Below are 19,777 nucleotides of genomic sequence, written 5' to 3'. Positions count from 1 at the left end.
CTATAAATTTAAGCCTAATAAAATTATTTCTGAGTTTGGTATATCCCCTTTGGTCATGGATATCCCCTGCGTTTACTTCTGGATACTGGCTCCACCAGGCTAGTATGTGACTGAGCTCTGTAGAGCACTGAGAAGACAAATCTTGGATCACCTTCTTTTGTGTCAGGTTGCTAATTTGAAATGAACAATTTTTTTGTTTTTTGTTTTTTATCAAGACAGGGTTTCTCTGTGTAGCTTTGGAGCTGTCCTGGAACTCACTCTGTAGCCCAGGCTGGCCTCGAACTCACAGAGATCCACCTGCCTCTGCCTCCCGAGTGCTGGGATTAAAGGTGTGCGCCACCACTGTCCAGCCAATAATTTTTATTCATCAAATATTTATTAAGTGCCCATCATGTACTAGCATTACGGTACGATGGTGGCAAAGTGGCATTATTATATCTAATGTACAGAGTTGAGCGTGGAAGGCAGACAAACAATTGCAATACAGTGGGGTGGAACTAAGACTGATGAATTACAGAAACAGACATGGCAAGGTAGCTTAAACTGGCGAGCATATAAGGAGTTAGTTGTATGGCTACAAGGAGTTGGAGTTAGGCAATAGATGAAAGGCTGAACATGCGGGTGGAGGGCACAGTGTGTCCAGTGACCTGGAGGTTAGAGAGCAAGCTCCAGGCCTTTGGGGAACTGAAAGTAGTTCAGCCTAGCAGGAAAGGAAAGTGCGAGGCTGAAGGGAGGGAAGCAGACAGTCCAGGCTGCCAAAGGCCTTGCAGAAGGGCCTTGTATAAGGGGGGGCCACCGAAAACTCCGAAACAGACAAGTCATGGAAGTTTGCGTTTCAGAAGAGGAATTTTGGCCGTGGGGACTGGGATCTGGAGATAAAAGTCTTAGGTGAAGGAGGATCAGTTAAGAGCTTTTGTAGTCGTTCATTTGGTAGGGGATGTTGGCATGCCTAGAGTGATAGTAATAGAATTGGAAAGTTGTGAAATTCCAGAGATAGAATGAGCAGGACTTGGAATTGACCGGCAAGTGGGAATTGGAGAAGAGGAAGCTGTTAAATTGAACTCTTAGGTTTCTGGTTTGGGCAATGACTGGCTGGGGGTGCTCTTTGCTGTTAAAGGAAACATGAAAGCTATTCCTATAGTGCCAGGTACATAGTGAAGTATTGGGTGAAGGCTAGTCATGAATACTATGAGTTTAGTTTTAGGTGGGTAGTGCTAAGCAGATATCCTGTAGGGAATGAGATATATGGGTCTGAAGACAACCATAAGACAAGTCGGTATAATGCTCATCAGCATTTGGCAGAAATCCCTGAACACAGAAGCCTCAGTAGATAGGAGTCCCCTCCTACTGTGCAGTCTCAGGAACAGAACGCGTCACCAGGACCCACATGTACCCATATATTACTGATGCCTTTCAGAGAATAGCTTTTGTAAAGGTTAGTATCTGAAGGGAGGAGGTTAGGTGGTCTTTCTGTTTCCCCTGAAATATATTTTGTTGGAAACAGGGTCACCATGTAGTCCTGGCTAGCCTTGAACTCGCTCTAAAATTATTTTATGTGTACAAGTGTATTGTCTACATGTATGTGTTTTCATCACAAGCATGCCTAGAGCTGGCTGAAGCCAAAAGAGGGTGTTGGATTCCTGGAACTGGAATTACAGACGGTTGTGAGCCACCATGTGATTGAACCTGGGTCCTCTGGAAGAGCAAATGCTCTTAACCACTGAGCCGTCTCTCCAGCCCCTGGCTTTGAGTTCTTGATTGTCCTGCCTGAGCCTCTAGAGCGATGATAACCCCATTTTTGATATTGCACTTTTGTTAGGAAATCTCAAAAGAGACAATTTGCACAAGGTGATATAGTTCATAATGATCTATGTGTGCCTAGAACTGAGGATTTCCTTATACAGAATCAAAGTCCAGGATCCTTTTCCTGTACTACCATAGGTTCTAATTTATATAGTACTTATTGTGTGCCATGTGCAGAACCAGGCTGTTTATTGGCCTTAATTTCTAACACATAGAAATTATTGCTATTTTACAGAGAACTAGAAATAGAGGGTGGATCAGGTTTTAACTGACTTGCTCCAAACACTCAAACATTAAGGGCCAAGCTAGTAGCGTCCTGGCTGCTCAATATCTAGAATTTTGCCAACACCACCGGGAGACACTCGCTGCTGACAGTGTTGGTTTATAAACATTCTCTTTGCTGAGTAAACTAAGGGATGCGGGGGGGGGGGGGGGAGTGGAGATGGTGATAAAGGCTGTACCGCGCCTGCGCAATAGCCATAAATTTGAGGAGGTCAACGTGAGGGTAAGAGGGCGGAGGTGACAGAAAGGCGTGTCTTTCCGCCAAACACTAACTATCGGTATGGTGCATGTCTGTCTAGCGATTGGCCCATCTAAAGTGATGGATAGACTCCTTGAACCAATCACCGCAAGATTACGTTTGTTGTCAGGGTGAAGCAGGGCCCGCCTTTTCGGGTTTACAGCTGGGAGGAATCGGAAGTGACGCTACAGAGGATGATACGCTCTGGGAATGTTGATATTTTCCAGTGAGTCTGAGTGAGTTCCGGATGGAATCCTTGAGAACACGAGTTGTACTGATCGCGAGGCCGACTACTCTGGTTATTCATAGTACCGATACCTGTGGGTTAGAACCTTGGGGAAAGTAAAGAACAGAACGCGACCGACGGAAAAAGCTAGGATCACCGCTGCAGACTTTGAAATTTGAGACGGAGGACACGAGAGAGCAAGCGCTCGCCCCTGATTGGCTCGTGGGTGTTGTCAAGGCTTTACGCAGCTTCTTCAATTGGTTGGTGTCTGCAGTTGTGACCGCCGCGACAATTTTGCCCACGTACTTCCGAACAAGAGGCAGGGTTGTGTCCTGCTGCGCGTGCGCACAGCCCGGGAGGCCCCACCCGGTAGTTCAAGAACCTGTGAAGGGGCGGGGCGAAGAGGTGCTTGTTTTGGTTGTGTTTCCTTTGAAGCTGATCCCGGAACAAGGTAGCAATAAGCTTGGCTGGACTTGGAGGGAGAAAAGGCTACGACAGATTCGTCTTTGAACCATCCTATTGGACCTCACATCCGGGATCTCCTCCGGGCGTGACCTGCGTACTGCCTACAGTTCTCGAACCGGTGTCCCGAGCTCTTTATCCAGGCCTCGCTGTTCCCATCGTGCTTCGCGCACAACAGTAGCCCCCTCATCCGGGTTCTCTCCCGGCGTTCTCAGCGTCTGGTTTGCTGTGGGGTACTTGGCGGTGCGGCCATGACTATTCTCCCCAAAAAGAAGCCGCCACCTCCCGACGCCGACCCGGCCAACGAACCGCCGCCGCCCGGGCCGCTGCCCCCAGCGCCTCGGCGCGGTGGGGGTGTGGGCGTGGGCGGCGGCGGCACGGGCGTGGGTGGAGGAGAGCGCGACCGTGACTCCGGCGTCGTGGGGGCTCGTCCCCGGGCTTCACCACCACCCCAGGGCCCGCTACCGGGACCGCCTGGTGCTCTTCATCGTTGGGCACTAGCCGTGCCTCCTGGCGCAGTGGCGGGCCCTCGGCCACAGCAGGCTTCTCCACCTCCTTGTGGGGGCCCTGGTGGCCCCGGCGGCGGTCCTGGTGACACTCTTGGTGCGGCAACTGCGGGGGTGGGCGCGGCAGGGGTGGTGGTGGGCGTGGGTGGTGCCGTGGGCGTGGGCGGCTGCTGCTCGGGGCCGGGGCACAGCAAGCGGCGGCGTCAAGCTCCCGGCGTTGGCGCAGTTGGCGGGGGCAGTCCGGAACGTGAAGAGGTCGGAGCAGGCTACAACAGTGAAGACGAATATGAAGCTGCTGCGGCACGAATCGAGGCCATGGATCCTGCCACTGTCGAGCAGGTAAGGGCTGCCAGGTGAGGGGCTGGCGGACAACAAACAGCATGTGAGTCCACCAGACTGAGAAGGGACCCAAGGAAATGTTTCGGATTGGTCCAAGAATCCTAGGTCTTGTTGCTGGGCCTGACATTCTTCTCTGGTGGTGAAGGCCTGATGAAACCTCATTTCCCTGCAAGGGCTTGGTATTAGGGGCTCTAAGTATGCTAAGGTACTTCAAGATGAGGTCTGGGAACTCATTTGCAGCCCATACTTGTCAGTCCTGGTCCTGGGGTCTCATCTGCATGATTGATGGTAGGAAGCCCCCAGGAGTCACAGGTAGGTTGGATCCGTTCCTGAGAGGAAGATCTCAGGTCTCGCTAAGGGACTTTGTTTTAGTGACTTAAGAGCTCTTTTCTTTAGGAGGAGTCTGAGATTTCCTCTCCAAAGAACTCAGATAAAGTAGTGTCCTCAGATAGGATCTAAGCATACCCAAGAAACCTAAACCTTTAAAGAATCTGACATTCTTCATGTAGGAAGGACCCTCTTCTCCTTTGCAGAGTTTACGGGTCTGTTCACCAGCCATGCCTGTGATCTTGTCAGGAGTCTTAAGTGTCTATCAAGGACCTAGACCTCCTTGTAGAATTGAGGGTTTAAGAGACGCACACACTTTTAGATAGTGAGTTCCAAAGCATCCCTCCAGTGATGTGAAACTTCTTTCTGGGAGATAAAGTTCTCTAATTCTTGGAGACCAAGTCCAAAACCAATACCTAGGACCAGGGACATCCTGTCTCATCCTTTCTGAGTGACACTGGTTTGAGTTTTCTGTCCGTGGGCTGAGACCTGCATCCTTGGCATCCAGGATCCTAGGTTTCTTCTCAGAGATGGGCTCTTTGCCTTCACCCCTACCATTCAGCCAGGGACCTTAGTCTTTCTTCAAATGAATGAGACTTAGAACTTCGGATCACAGTTGATGTTGATGTAAAGACCTCTTTGCTTATGGACTGGGGTTTTACCGACTAGGCTTGTGGCCTCTTCAGGAGTATGACAGTTACAGATGTTTCAGGCAAGAAGAGTTCTTCCAGATATACTTTCATTCACAGACTGGTATCTGTGCTCTTGGGTGGTTATATATTCTCCTAAGGATATATGTTTTACTGATTGAAATTCACTTCTGGGATTCAACATCCCATTTTTCCCCTTCTAAAGACTTCTCTGATTCTCCAGGGGCTGAGTTGTTAGTCTCACAGGAAAAAAAAACTTTCAAGTCACTAAACACAGATTAAGTCCTTGGAAAAAACCTGAGGCTTCCCTCAGGAAGTGCTCCAGAGCTCCATCTGTCCTGGAGAACTTTCACCTATTGACTTTGCAGATGAGGTCCCAGAATCTAGCACGGAAGCTATGGGCCCTGTCCAATCCCTGCCTTGGAAACTCCAGCCTTAGGACATGGACTGTATGGAGACCCAGAGGTGATGTCAAAGGTCTCCTCCTTACCCTGCCTTCCAGGGCCTGAGGCTCTCTTTTCTGGGACATAAGGTTTTCCTTAGGAACAGGAGCTCCATGCATGCTCCTGAAAACTGTGTGTAGAGGTAATGTCTGAAGTTCCTCCTCATGGAACTTGGAGTGCTCTCCAGAGACAGGATGCTGTTTCCCACCAGGACTGAGTGCTGTTACTTTTCTTTGGGGGCATGGTTATGAGGTCCCTGAGGAACATGGTCTTAATCTCTTTCCAAGGGCTTTCAACATCACATCAGTTGTTTGAGGGATTGCTCTACACCTTAGGATCTGAGACCTGAATCTTTGGGGCTGTCACCTAAGACAACATAAGTATGCTCTTTATAGGAGTCTTTTAGGAACATAAGATTCTCTTTAGGGGGCACTTGAGGCTCAGGGACATGGGCAGGGTACAATTCTGAGGAAAATATTTTGGGCCTCTTTCATCTGAAACATTTCCTTTTGGGACAGGAGACTCTTTGCCTTGGGGACTGAGGTCTGAATCCTTGCTTAGGCACGTAGCTCTCCTCCCAACACACCAGGTGATTCTCTGTCACCAGGGAGAGGACATGAAGTCATCTTCAGTATGGCCAGAGGCTTCTTCCTTTGGACAGAAGACCTGGGTGTTCTTGTCTTAACAGTTCCTTGTCCTCAGGTCAGAGCCAAAAAGGTTGTCAGATCCTGGGAGCAGAAGCCTGAGGTGTTCCGCAAAGTGGTAGATTCTGACCCTATTTCAGTTGTTGCTTCCCACTTCCAGGGTCTTGAAAATCTCTCTCCCATCCCATTTCCTTTTGTTTCATTTGTTTTCCATTTTACAGGGGGCAGAGTGTGGTCTCACATCTACTGTTCTTGTTCCTTTCCTATCATTTCTGACAGAACAAATCATCTGGATTCACAGATGTCAGGTCCAGGAGTTACATGAATCCCTGGTTCTTGTAAAGTCTCTTTGCCTCTTACATTCCTTGTTCCAGGGACAGAGAAGGTATGTTGTTCATGAAGATGCAAAAGGCCACATTCTTAGATCCCCTTGCAGTTCTGCCCTTAACATTCCTCCTCATAAGAACTTGGAAGTAAGATCTGATAAACTCATAAAACCTGCTCTTCCGTATGACAGGGGAGAGGCTTTCTGTTCTGCTGTGGGGACAAAGGGAAGACAGAGCTATTCCTTTTCTCCCTGCCTCCCCTGGCCCAACTTGGGGCCTTTTGGAGATGAGAAGCAGGGGGATTGGTCCTGCTACCCTGATCTTGGTCCACAGCTGTCGCTGAAGATGTTTGGAACCTAGAGGCTGCCTTGACACCGGCAAAAGGGCATGATGATTAGTCTCATGGTGAATCTGCTTTCAGCTCCATGACTGTGTACTCGATCCCTTTAGGATTCTCCAGGTATCTGGGGTCAAGGTGCTGGGAGGGAGATGATGTCAGAGAGTTCCTTTTCCAGGCATGGTCACCTGGCTGAGAGCTTGTCGACTGAAAACAATGACTTAACAAGCATCCTGAGCTGGGAGACCTCACAGAGATCTTGGAGAAAGGGCATGCATGCTGAGACAGTGGAAGATGCTAGGCTTAGCAGTGCAGTCAGTGTGTCCGGGGTCCACTTCTAGGGCTGTCCAATTTGGCAGGATGAACTACTAGAGCTGCCGCTCTGCATCTGCTCTCTGCACTTTCCTTACTCTCTTGCGCATGTGCTGAGGAGGTGTCGGTTAGCTTTGGGGTTTTAGGGATCTCAAAGCCCCCTGTACCTGAAGTTGACAGTAAATAGTGGGTGTCTTTTGAAGAGGAGCTGGATTCCTTCTCTTTCCTCCTTGCTCCCCAGCCATAGGGCTTTGATGGGCAGGCTTTGGTATGAGGCTTAAGGATGATGCATGGCAGTGTTTGTGGTCAGCTATCAAGTTCCACAGTTGTACGTGGAAAGAATTTGGAGTTTGGAGCTGGGCAGGCTTGACAGAGTTCAAACTCTAGTGTTAATTGTTGAACTGGTTTTATGATTATTGTAGAACTCTCATTTTAGGGCAAAAATTCATGAGGGTTATTAGAGTGTAGATATCTAGCCTTGCCCACCTTGACTGGTTCGTTTTGCTCAGGATGAATAATTTGCCACAGAACCATCTTGTTTTCTTCCCAAGAGGGCTTGTCCGTCCATAGTACACAGCTCTTCACATTTAGAAGCTTGCCCATCTGGAATTGGGTGCTTGGCTGGTAGGAAGCAGCACATGGTCCCTGACCTGGCAACATGGATTTTAGTCCTTTTTCTTTTTCTTCTTGGTTTCTCTGTCTAGTTTTGGTGGCTGTCCTCGAACTCACAGAGATCAACCTGGCTCTGCCTCCTGAGTGCTGGGATTAAAGGCGTGCGCCACCACCACCCAGCTAGTCCTTTTTCTTTTTGTTTTTCTTTCTTTCTTTTTTTTTTTTTTTTTTGATTTTTTGAGACAGTTTCTCTGTGTAGTTTTGGTGCCTGTCCTGTAACTCTTTCTGTAGATTAGGCTGGCCTCGAACTCACAGAGACCCGACTGTCTCTACCTCCCGAGTGCTGGGATCAAAGGTGTGCGCCACCACCACCTGGCTAGTTCTAAACTTTTGTGTAGTCTTTCGGCAGTTCCCTTTTCAGGATCAGTTGCATGTTCTCTCTGTCTCTCTGTCTGTCTCTCTGTCTGTCTCTCTGTTTCTCTCTCTCTGTTTCTCTCTCTCTGTTTCTCTCTGTTTCTCTCTCTCTGTTTCTCTGTTTCTCTCTCTCTCTCTCTCTCTCTCTCTCTTTCTCTCTCTCTCTCTCTCTCTCTCTCTCTCTCTCTCTCTCTCTCTCTCTCTCTCTCTCTCTCTCTCTCTCTCCCCTAGACAGAGTTTCTCTGTGTAGCCCCGGCTGTCCTGGAACTTAGTCCGTAGACCAGGCTGGCCTCAAACTCAGAGCTCTGCCTGCCTCTGCCTCCCAAATACTAGGATTAAAGGCATGTACCACCACACCTGACTTGGATTTTGATTTCTCTACCTATTAAATAGGTAGTGATGAGGTGGGTAGTTGGACTCATTTCTCTGAAGAAAGTTGTATGTAATCTTGTCTTTAATTTCCTGTTTTACACTCTTCTGCCCTTCATGGAATTTTATGTATGACCCTTGGCTCTGCAGATGTTACCTTTTAGAAGATGTGCTATGATGTTTCAGCCAGTGTTGAGCTGCTTTCTTCCTGGTAGATGCTATAGGTTCTTTAGTGGTTTTGTGTTTGTTTAACAGTTTTGTTGTGATGAAACTCATGTGCACAATTTTTGAATGTGATGGCTTACACCTATAATCCCATCACTTCGGAAGCTGAGGCAAGAGGATTGCCAAGAGTTTGACACCAACCTGAGCTAGTGTTGAGATGCTAAGATAAGCAGGGCGGTGGTGGCACACGCCTTTAATCCTAGCACTTGGGAGGCAGAGGCAGGTGGATCTTTGTGAGTTCGAGGCCAGCCTGGGCTACAGAGTGAGTTCCAGGAAAGGCGCAAAGCTACACAGAGAAACCCTGTCTCGAAAAAACCACCCCCCCAAAAAAAGAATGAGATGCTAGGATAACCAAAATAAAAGAAAAATAAAAGTATAATTCAGTAGCTTTCAAGATATCCATAGAATTGTACTTCTGTCAATCAATTTTAGAATATTTTTAACATCATTTTTTAATACTTTTTAACCCCCACCCCCATCATTTTTTTAATACCTTTTAACCCCCACCCCCCAATTCCTTCATCTCTTTCCAGCCCCTGGCAACCCACTAATTTGTCTGGACTGATCAGCTATTCTGAAACAAGTAGAATCATATAGTAATGTAGGTCCTTTGTAACTTTGCTTCTTTTGGTTAGCATGCGTTCAGAGCACATCTGTGGGGTAGCATATATCAGTACTTTATTTGTTTTTATCGCCAAATAATGGGATCTTGGGGCTTTGTAATCCCTCGGTGGCCCAGAAATAGGTTGGGGGAGTCCTCCTCTTTCTTCTATTCTGGTGGGCTTGTATGGGTCTTTAGAGAAGCAGTATGTCCGTGTTTCTCATTGGATAGATCGCCTGTGTTTGTTTATTACCCCTGGAGCAGAGCCAGTGTTCCTGGGTGTTTTGGGTGAGGGGGTGGTGTTGGCTCCAAGCTTGCTGGGACAAAGCTGGGAGGCCTAGAATACTAAACACCTCTTGGCCATGGGCTCTGAGAAGACATCTGTCCAATGCTGTTGCCATCCTTCCCTGCACCCTTCCCCCTTTATTGGCAGCTCTTTTACCCACAGGCTAGGTCAGCAACTTCCCAGGCTGAAAGGGAGGATTCCAGGCCCCTCCTGCTTTTTAATTTTAACCCCCTCCTTAGGGAGGTGGATCGTACAGAATGGGAGCCATGCTGTGTTGTCTCACAGCCACAAAGCTCTGGAGCTCACATCCCAAAGGAGTACTACGAGGAGGATGCATTAATTTCCTGTGGCTGTTGTGACAAATAACCATGGACTGTGTGGCTTAGAACAACAGATATATTCTGTTGCACTTTCAATAGTCAGAAGTTCCAAATGGGTTTCAGTAGGCCAAAGTCAAGGTGTTGGTACTTACTGAGCATCCTCTAGGGGGGCTAGGAGAGAATCTAGACCTTTTCAGCTTCTGGTAGCTGTATCACTCCAATCTCTGCCTCTGTCTTCACATTGCTTTCTCTCTGCGTATGTGTGTGGTTTCCCTTTCCGTATTAAATCTTCTCCTCTCTCTGTAAAGACAGTTGTATTAGTTACTTTTCTTTTGACAAAAGCATCTGAAGGCAGGGAATGGTTTATTGTTACTTACGGTTTGAGGTGATATAGTCTCTCATGGTGGGTAAGTCTGGTGGCAGGAGTGAGGCAGAGGTCACACTGTGTCTGCAGTCAGGAAGCAGAGATGAATGCTGGTGCTCAGTTCACTTTCCCCTTTTCCCCCTTTCCCCTTTTCCCCCTTTCCCCTTTTATTCAGCCCAGGACCCCAAGCCCATGGAATGATGCTGTGTTTAGGGTGGGTCTTCCCTCATCGGTTAATGCTCTTGAAAATCCCTCGAAGGCACACCAAGATGTGTGTTTCCTAGGTAATTTCAAACCCATTCGAGTTGACAGGATTAACTATCACAACTCTACTGATTCTCAACTTGGCACCCAAACCTGTTACTTTTAAATGTTAATGTTTTACTCCTGGTCCTCAATGTCACATAGCCATCTCAAGATAGGTAACACATTTAGTTCATTTGTAAGAGTATCTAAATTCTTAATAGTTCTAGCGTTGTTCAAAAATCTTAAGTTCAAGGCCAGGTAAGGTGGTGTACACCATTAATCCAAGCACTTGAGAGGTAGAGGCAGGTCGATCTCTGAGTTCTAGGCCAACCACAGTTGAATAGTGAGACCCTGCCTCAAAAAATTTGTTTTCAAAGTCTGTTCTGAGACTCAAAGTAATCTCTTCATTGTGAGTCCCTGTGAAATTAAAAAGCAAAACAAGTTGCATTATCTATTTAATTTTATTTATTTATTGGTTTTTTTTTAAGACAGGGTTTCTCTGTGTAGCTTTGGGGCCTTTCCTGGAACTCACTCTGTAGCCCAGGCTGGCCTCGAACTCACAGAGATCTGCCTGGCTCTGCCTCCTGAGTGCTGGGATTAAAAGTTGTATTATCTAATATACAGTGGCACTGAGCAAACACTCTCCCACTCCAGAAGAGAGGAATGGGTACATTAGCAAGGAAAGATTAGATGAAAACGAGACTGAAACTCAGCAGGGAAGACACTAAACACTGAGTTCGTGCATTTGATGGCATCATGTGTCCAACAAGCTCTGTTGCTTTGGCTGTATGTAGCCTCTATCTTGAGTTAACTTTATTCAGTGCCCAAAGCTTTCCTTGGCAGATGTTTCTGGCATCTCCAATATCCTTGAGGGCACCATTGCAAGTAGGCATCACCTCCATAGCTTCATAAAATGACCTCTTAGGGTCTTATTGCAGGAAATCTGACCCTGCCTCACACTTCCTGGTTTCATTGGCTTTCTGAAACCTTGGTGCAAGGCTGTATGATTATCTCATTGCTGAATTCTGTACATCTGAAAAAGCAACATGATGTGGATGACGTTAAGTTATGCTACCAGCTCAAGATGTAGCCTAGCCCCCTTGGACCACAGGTGCTGTGGCCTCTGTGTGCCGCCTTGACTGAACAGGAAAATACTTCTCTAGAGTGTTTTCTGCATTTTACTCTAGAGCAGCAGTTCTTTTTTTTTTAAAGATTTATTTATTATGCATACAATGTTCTGCCTGCATGTATGTCTGCAGGCCAGAAGAGGGCGCCAGATCTCATTACAGATGGTTGTGAGCCACCATGTGGTTGCTGGAAATTGAACTCAGGACCTCTGGAAGAGCAGTCAGTGTTCTTAACCTCTGAGCCATCTCTCCAGCCCGAGCAGCAGTTCTTAACCTGTGGGTCCCAGCCCCTTTAGGGGTCGCATGGCAAATAGCCTGCATATCAGATAGTTACATTATGATTCATAATCATAGCAAAATCACAGTTATGAAGTAGCAATGAAAATAATTTTATGGTTGGGGTCACCATAACATGAGAAACAGTATCAAAGGGTCTCAACATGAGGAAGGTTGAGAACCCCACTGGTCTAGAGACTGCTTTTTAGACATTAGCCTTTTAAGTGAATGTTTTTCAACTGACTTTTTAGTTTTATATCCTGGAGCCTTTCCTGGTAGAGTCTTGCCCTCAAGGCAATATATATACCATACAGGGTTTAAGGTTTTCCTTAATTGCACAAATTTCATTACACTTCTAGCCAGTTTGTCCAATCCTAACTATCTTCAACTTTAAGGCAGCCACGTTCTTTTTCTTGTCAAACTGCATATTTATGTCCATAACTTTTTTTTGAGGCAGGATCTCATGTAGCCCATTCTGGCCTCAAACTAGCTATGTTGCTGAGGCTGACTTTGAACTCCTGAGCCTCTTGGCTCTACCTCCCAAGTGTTAGGATTATAAGGATGGGCCCAGTTAAAACTTCAACCTAGCTGATGCTGTTTTCTTCACCAAACTGTACATTTTCTACATCTTGGGTGTGTTTTGTGCTTTCTCAATGGATTGATGCAATAATAACCACAGTAAGTTATAACTATACTATAGCCTGGAAGTTATGCTGACTTCAGATTTCCTTCAAGCAACTTAGTCCATTACTTTTAAATTCAGCATCACTCAAATGATCAGGTGGGCAGAAATGAGCCAGATTATTTTGCCAGAATATAAAACAAACGGCCTCTAGTCCTTGTACCTAGCTGAGATCTCCTTAACCAGGACTTTATTGTTCACATTTCTGTCTGTATTCTGTTACTCCACATTCCCACCAGAATATACTGTAAAGCTCTACTTCAGCACTCTAGGTCTTATCTAGCCAACAGGACCAAAGCCTTCCAAATTCTTCCTGCAAAGCACCTCAAAATGCCTACAGATTTGTGTGATGAGATAGTCACAGCAATGGCCCCACTTCTGGGTACCAACTTTCTTACTTTTCTCTTGTTGCTGTAACAGAATACCTGCCATGAGCTTTATGTTGGGGATATAGTCCATCACAGTGGCAAGGCATGACAGTGGGAATGTGAGGCAGCTGGTCATGAAGCGAGGAACACTGATTTCAGCCTGAGACCCCCGCCTATATGACGGCGTTACCCACATTCAAGTGGTGAGGTAAACCTATCTGGAAACTCCCTGAGGGGAGAGCATTGTCCAGTCCTTTTACAGAGGCTTAGAGATAGGGAGGGGCTCTGCTCCAGGCTTGGTCTTGAACTTGTAAAGTTCAGGGTTGAGACTTGATCTTTTCAGGTCAGGACATCACTCCTGACTAAACCTACTGATAGTAAACTATTCTCTAGCACTCCAGCACTTCCTAAACATTTTCTTCCCAAAGTGGGAGAGGGAGGGAAAGAGAGCCCTAGCTTTTTCAGCTGGGTGCCAAGGCCAGTGGCTGCTTAGTGATTCATCCCCTAGATTCAGGCCTAGGTGCCATTCAGTTACCTTAAGATCCACACCCCACTTACGCAAAAGGTCTTGTCTATTCAGGCTTCTTTATTTCTGGGGACAAGCCAGAATTTCCCCAGGACTTGCTGCCAGGCATGTGTCCCTGCTCATGGCACATCATGTGTTGCTGCTATAGTACTAGGCTTCGCTAGCACCCAAACTGCAGCTCCTTTCCGCCTTTGTACAACGTGGATACTGCTTCCTGCCACTTGGGTTGTGGTAAGGACAATTGAATGAGGTCACCTTTGCATCTGACACCTGGCATGGGGCAAAGCCCTCAGCTGATGTGAGTTCATCTTCCCTGCTTGTCCCTGCTTAGCCGCCCAGTCTTGCTCGATCTTTGCTCCACTGTGCACATTGCCAGGCTCTGAACATCTCTGGTGCTGAGTGGCAGCAGTGACTTTCTCATCCACTTATCAAGCATTTCTGGAGGTCTTGGGGTCTTAATGCTTTGCCCAAGTGCCAGCCTTAGTGTCAGGGTAAGGTCTCTTTCTGTTTTACAAAAGCCAGGGAGTGTTCATCTGTTTTGCAGTCCTACTCATACTGTGTGTGGTCGTGGCCTATTTCTCTACCCCTCCCCTAATTTATCAGGATAGAGACAAGTCTGATTCATTTCTCTGTCCTCATTGTCCGGCGTAGGGTGACTCATATTTTGGGAGATGATTAACTGGGAGCCCCTTTTCTCTTCTTGCCCTTTCTTCTATCTTCCCCCCATACCTGGGAGGATGCTCTTTCCCTCTGCACTCATCCCTTTTATCAGTGTGGGGTTATAGTTAAGCTTTTCTCTTCGGGACACCCTTGGATGGACTAGGCCTCATGGTTCCGGGAGATGGCTGACAGTGTGAACTAACTAACTGACCAGGGACGAACTAACTAGTGTACTAGTGCACAGCCTCCAGGGTGGGAGGAGCGCCTGGGCTGCTGGAAGGTTGTGCACCAGCAGGGAGGCACATGAAAGGCTTCCCAGTGCCTTTGTCATCTCTGCAAATGACGCCACACCTCCCCCCCCAGGGTGGGGCTGCCTGGGTCTTCCCTTGTCCCTCTTCATCTTCCGCCTAGCCGCTCACCTAGGGCTTCTTGAGGTATCTCCATTGTACATCATCTCTTTATGCTGGCCTCTTCCCCTCTTAGGTTTAGTGGCCACCTCAGCATATATGTTATTCCAGAGCCTCTTTAGGTCCTGCCAGAAGTCCTGAGTTCTTGACAGATGTGTCAAGTAGACCAAATGCTTCCCATTTTTATAACTGGTATGACAAGTTTAGGCAGCTTCCTACAACCAGGAACCAGTGCAGTAATGGATGGAGCTGGCTGGGTTGAAAACCAGGGCTTTTCTACAGAGTGAGTTCCAGGACAGCCAGGACTACACAGAGAAATCCTGTCTCCAACAACCAAAACAACAAGAAAACCAGGGCTTTAGACCTCCAGACACTCTGCCCACTCTGCCAGCGATCTCTCCTGTGTTTTTAGGGAATGGAGTATACCCGTTGCCTGTAGTGGGCTACAGAAATAGCCTTTTGTAGTCATCTTTAGCAGAGATCCTCTAAGTTCCTAGGTAGGGTAATGTCCCCTAGAAATAGACTTCATATTCTGTAGTACAGCCCTGTTGCTGGGTCAAGTTGTCTGCTTCTGGCAGCCAGCAGAGGGCGTGAGGAGCCTGAGAAAGATCTGCTTCTGCTTCATTTTGAAATGGAAATGTCTAACGCTGTCAAGGTCATTATTATTTTAATTTGGAAGTATGGGTTTGTATAGGTTCAATTAACCAACCCTTTGGGATCCAATGTAATTTGGAATTGAGAAAATATGCAGACTTTGGAAAAGTCTCCTGGTGTTTAGACTTTGTATTATAGAATACTTTTAGCAGAGGCTGGAGAAGTACCTTATGGTCAAGTGCCTGAATGTTTCTGCATGAAAATATTTGAATCTTCACCCTCAAGTAGGTTGTCTGAGTATATGTCGGTTCTGTTCAGGTTATGATGGGACATGAATTAGATTAAGACTGGGTTTTCTGTATTTTTTCAAGTCTCTTGATGTTCAGAGCATCTAGGAATTTGGGATTTTGGATGAAGAATTGTGTATCTTTATTGGGAAAGGGGGTTAAGAAAAATCACCTATAGCACAAATACTTAGGATTATATTTATTGCCTATTTTTTAATGTTTTGTACTATATATATGTTTGTTTACATACGTATGCAAGAGACTGTGTACATGTATATATAAATATATTTGGACACACGTGAGATCATACTTGGTTCTCTTTCTGCCTTACACAGTATTTCTTAGAATTTCCCAGATGTTTATAGGCTCAAGATCTACATTTTAGCTAGTTATTCTCTTCAGCATCTTCCCTGGGTCCAACTTCTTGATAGAGAACCACATTCTCCATCTAGGCACTTATGGAGTCTAGGCCTCTGGCTGCCTGGGCCAGGTCTTGTAATATCTAGAGCAGGGACCTGAAAGCAGATGAAGTTTCCAGGGGATTTGGGGCCTCTCTGGGATTAAGTCTTGATCTTGTCCAGTGACTGAACCTCTTGCTTTGTAGTCGGAGTAGTCGAGAAGGACTGGGAATTTCCCAGTATCCTTTTTGCCAATCATCTGGTCCTCTCAGGAATTGAGGGCAGGACCCTGGGGAGGGGGTAAGCCTTTCCTGGGTAACAGATTTCCCTGTTGCTGACCTCCGGCTCTTTCCTCTAGCAGGAACACTGGTTTGAAAAGGCCTTACGGGACAAGAAAGGCTTCATCATCAAGCAGATGAAGGAGGATGGTGCCTGTCTATTCAGGGCTGTAGGTGAGTATCTGCCTTGGTCATGCAGGCTGGGGGGCTTACGGATATCTCTGAGCTGTGTCCCAGTTGTCAGTAGTAGCCCCTGAGACAGGATTGAGGCATAGTTAACTAGTTGGTATTTTAGGATATCCAGGCACGAATCTAATGTTAGTGTTTGGCCTCTGGTCTTGGATTCTATTGAGTGAATAATAATTACAGCAATAGTAATAATAAAGTGACATCACTTAGAGACTAACACTACAGGAAACCCATCTGTCTGTCTGTCTGTCTATCTATCTATCTTTTTTGTTTGTTTTTTGAGACAGGGTTTCTCTGTGTGGTCCTGACTGCCTTGTAGATCAGGCTGGCCTCGAACTCAGAGATCTGCCTGCTTCTGCCTCCCAAGTGCTGAGATTAAAGGGCTGAGCCACCACCACCTGGCATGGAAAGCCTTTTTTTTTTTTTTTTTTTTTGTTGTTGTTTTTTCGAGACAGGGTTTCTCTGTGTAGCTTTGCGCCTTTCCTGGAACTCACTTGGTAGCCCAGGCTGGCCTCGAACTCACAGAGATCCGCCTGGCTCTGCCTCCTGAGTGCTGGGGTTAAAGGTGTGCGCCACCACTGCCCGGGGAAAGCCTTTTATTATCCCACAATTTAGGTGACCGTGGGGACTGATGTTGCTTCTACTTGTCAGATGAGAAAAGTGTCTCAGAAATGGGGAGTGACTTGCCCAGGGTTACACAAGAAGTATAATAGTCAGGATTTTATATCTGAGTTAGCCACATCACATTGTTGTCACTTTGGTATGTAAGAGTTTGTACCCAGAGTTTTCTGTGGTGTGGTCTGTTGGGGAAGGTCTCTCTATTCCATGCTTGTGCCTGTGTGTGAATTTGGGGGTGGTGAAGCACACCTTTAATCCCAGCATGCAGGAGGCAGAAGCAGGTGGATCTCTATGAGTTCAATGCCAGCCTGGTCTACAGAGCATGTTCCATGCCAGCCAAAGATATATTTGTCTTATGACACACCCAAAAAAATCTAGATCTTTACAAATTTCTATATTAGGGTTTTTTTTTCTTTTAGCTTGCACAAAAGTAGAGAAAATAGTGAACCCTTTCAGATGCAATCATCTAGCTTCAAAAGTCATTAACACAGCTGAGTGATAGTTGTGCAGATTTATTGTTTGTGTTTGTTCTTTTGAGGGGCTTGCCACCCAGCTGCCAAATAAATCACACACACAGGCTTATTCTTAATTATGAATGCCCAGCCTTAGCTTGGCTTGTTGCTAGCCAACCTAATTTAAATTATCCTGTCTACCTTTTGCTTCTGGGCTTTTTCCTTTTCTTCTTTATATCTTACTTTTACTCCATGAGTTGCTGTGTAGCTGGGCGGCTGGCCCCTGATGTCCTCCTCCTCCTCTGGCTGCTGATTCTCCTCCCAGGTTTCTCCTCCTCCCAGATTTCTCCTTCTCTTTATCTTCTCTGCCTGCCAGCCTGGCCTCTCTCTCTTGCCTCACTATTGGCCATTCAGCTCTTTATTAGCCCATCAGGTGTTTTACACAGGCACAGTAAGTAACACAGCTTCACAGAGTTAAACAAATGCAACATAAACAAAAGTAATACACCTTAAAATAATACCCCCCAAGCCGGGCGGTGGTGGCGCACACCTTTAACCCCAGCACTCGGGAGGCAGAGCCAGGTGGATCTCTGTGAGTTCCCGAGGCCAGCCTGGGCTACAGAGTGAGATCCAGGAAAGGCGCAAAACTACACAGAGAAACCCTGTCTCAAAACGAAAAAAACAAAAACAAAAACAAAAAACTCCCCAACACAATCTTTAATCTAGGAGGCAGACGCAGGCTGATATCTGTGAGTTCAAGGCCAGCATGGTCTACAAAGAGAGTTCTAGGACAGCCAGGACTGCTATACAGAGGAACACCATTTTGAAAAACACACACACACACACACACACACAGTCATTTTAACACATAGCCTTACTTTATAACTACCCTACCCACTCTTTGTCACTACCCTGAAACTGTATTTTTACAGTATAACTTTTGACACAGGATCATTTCATTAATAAATATTTCTGTATGTTTCTTTAACCGATATATCTATATTGGTTTCTGTCTTTAACATAAGCAAAGTACTGCTGTCACAACTAGCAAAATTAAATTTTTTTCCTTTTTTTGAGACAGAGTCTCATTCTCTAACCCATACTAGCCTGAAACTTGGAATAATCCTGCTCCAGCCTCCTAAGAGCTAAGATTATAGATGTGAGCCACTATGCACAGCTAAGAATTAGTATTTTTTTAAAGATTCATTTATTTATTATGTATAGTGTGCTGCCTGCATGTATGCTTGCACGCCAGAAGAGGGCACCAGATCCCATTATAGGTGGTTGCGAGCCACCATGTGGTTACTGGGAAATTGAACTCTGGAAGAGCAGTCAGTGCTCTTAACCTATGAGCCATCTCCTCAGCCCAGAATTAGTAATTTTTTTGAGAGTGTCTGTCTCTGTTAGTCTTGGCTGTTCTGAAACTGTCTATGTAGACCAGGTTGGACTCAAACTTTGAGATCCACCTGCCTCTGCTGGGATTAAAGATGTGTGCTACTGTGCCAGGCTGGAATTAGTAATTTCTTTTCTTCTTCTTCTTCTTCTTCTTCTTCTTCTTCTTCTTCTTCTTCTTCTTCTTCTTCTTCTTCTTCTTCTTCTTCTTCTTCTTCTTTTTGTATTTGGTTTTTTTTTTTTTTGGTTTTGTTTTTGTTTTTTTTCGAGACAGGGTTTCGGTGCCTGTCCTGGATCTGGCTCTGTAGCCCAGGCTGGCCTCAAACTCACAGAGATCCGCCTGGCTCTGCCTCCTGAGTGCTGAGATTAAAGACATGCGCCACTACTGCCTGGCTAGTAATTTCTTAATACTGTCTACTAAGCCTGAGCTAGATCTTTGAGTCCCTTGTGGCTATGAATCTTTGACCAAACAAGTATTTGTGAAATCCCATACCGACTCAAAGGGAGATAAGAGTGTAGCCTGTTCTCTTCCCACACCAGTGGTTCCAGGGAAAATAGCTGGGAATCAAAGATCTGCCTTTTAATTCTAGCCCCAGTTTATAACTGCTGTGTGGGTCTTAGGCTGTTTCCTCATCTGTGAAATGGTGGTGCTCCCCAGGGCTCCTTGACTTCTTCCTAGGTCTGTTCTTAGTTTCTTGGTGACCCCCATGTCTGGTGTAAGCTAGACTGGATCAGGTACCACTCCTGGGCAACTGGCTCTTCTTTCTGGACCCTCTTTCATTACCTGAAGAATGGCTTAAAGGATTCTACTTTTTTTTTTTTTTTTTTTTTTTTTTGGTTTTTTGAGACAGGGTTTCTCTGCGTAGCTTTGCGCCTTTCCTGGATCTCACTCTGTAGCCCAGGCTGGCCTCGAACTCACAGAGATCCACCTGGCTCTGCCTCCCGAGTGTGGGGTTAAAGGCGTGCTCCATCACCACCCAGCAGGATTCTACTTTTGCTATGGATTGATTTACTTTGATAAATCTCTCAATGCTTGATACATAGGAGGTCATCATGGACTAGCAGCACTGGTAAAGCCTGGCTGCTGTTCTCAGTTGTGTCTCAGAGCCAGAACTATTTGTGGAATGGCTGGGACAAATGGTTGCTTACCTTCTACCAAGCAGAAACTATTCAGGTAATGGTTTCCGTTGG

The 19,777-nt window shown here is 46.2% G+C and overlaps 1 protein-coding gene across 5 annotated transcripts in view; it reads left to right on the top strand.

Annotated features, from left to right (window-relative positions):
- The first annotated feature begins 2,532 nt into the window (after window positions 1–2,532).
- The window catches only part of Otud5 (OTU deubiquitinase 5), a 35,000-nt gene continuing 17,755 nt past the window's right edge, over window positions 2,533–19,777 (top strand). Inside the window, exons 1-3 of one of the 5 annotated variants that reach the window (XM_052747366.1) lie at window positions 2,533–3,614; window positions 3,744–3,856; window positions 16,019–16,109. In XM_052747366.1, coding sequence (XP_052603326.1) covers window positions 3,263–3,614; window positions 3,744–3,856; window positions 16,019–16,109 — 556 coding nt within the window. In that variant the 5' untranslated portion in view covers window positions 2,533–3,262. Of the gene's footprint in view, window positions 3,857–16,015; window positions 16,110–19,777 lie in introns of all 5 variants that reach the window. The other 4 variants (XM_052747262.1, XM_052747333.1, XM_052747095.1 and 1 more) reach the window with 4 other exon arrangements.

Source organism: Peromyscus californicus, unplaced genomic scaffold (assembly GCF_007827085.1).
Source record: "Peromyscus californicus insignis strain IS unplaced genomic scaffold, ASM782708v3 Scaffold_10__1_contigs__length_136768540, whole genome shotgun sequence".
NCBI lineage: Eukaryota > Metazoa > Chordata > Mammalia > Rodentia > Cricetidae > Peromyscus > Peromyscus californicus.
This window is presented reverse-complemented; position numbering and strand designations above follow the sequence as displayed.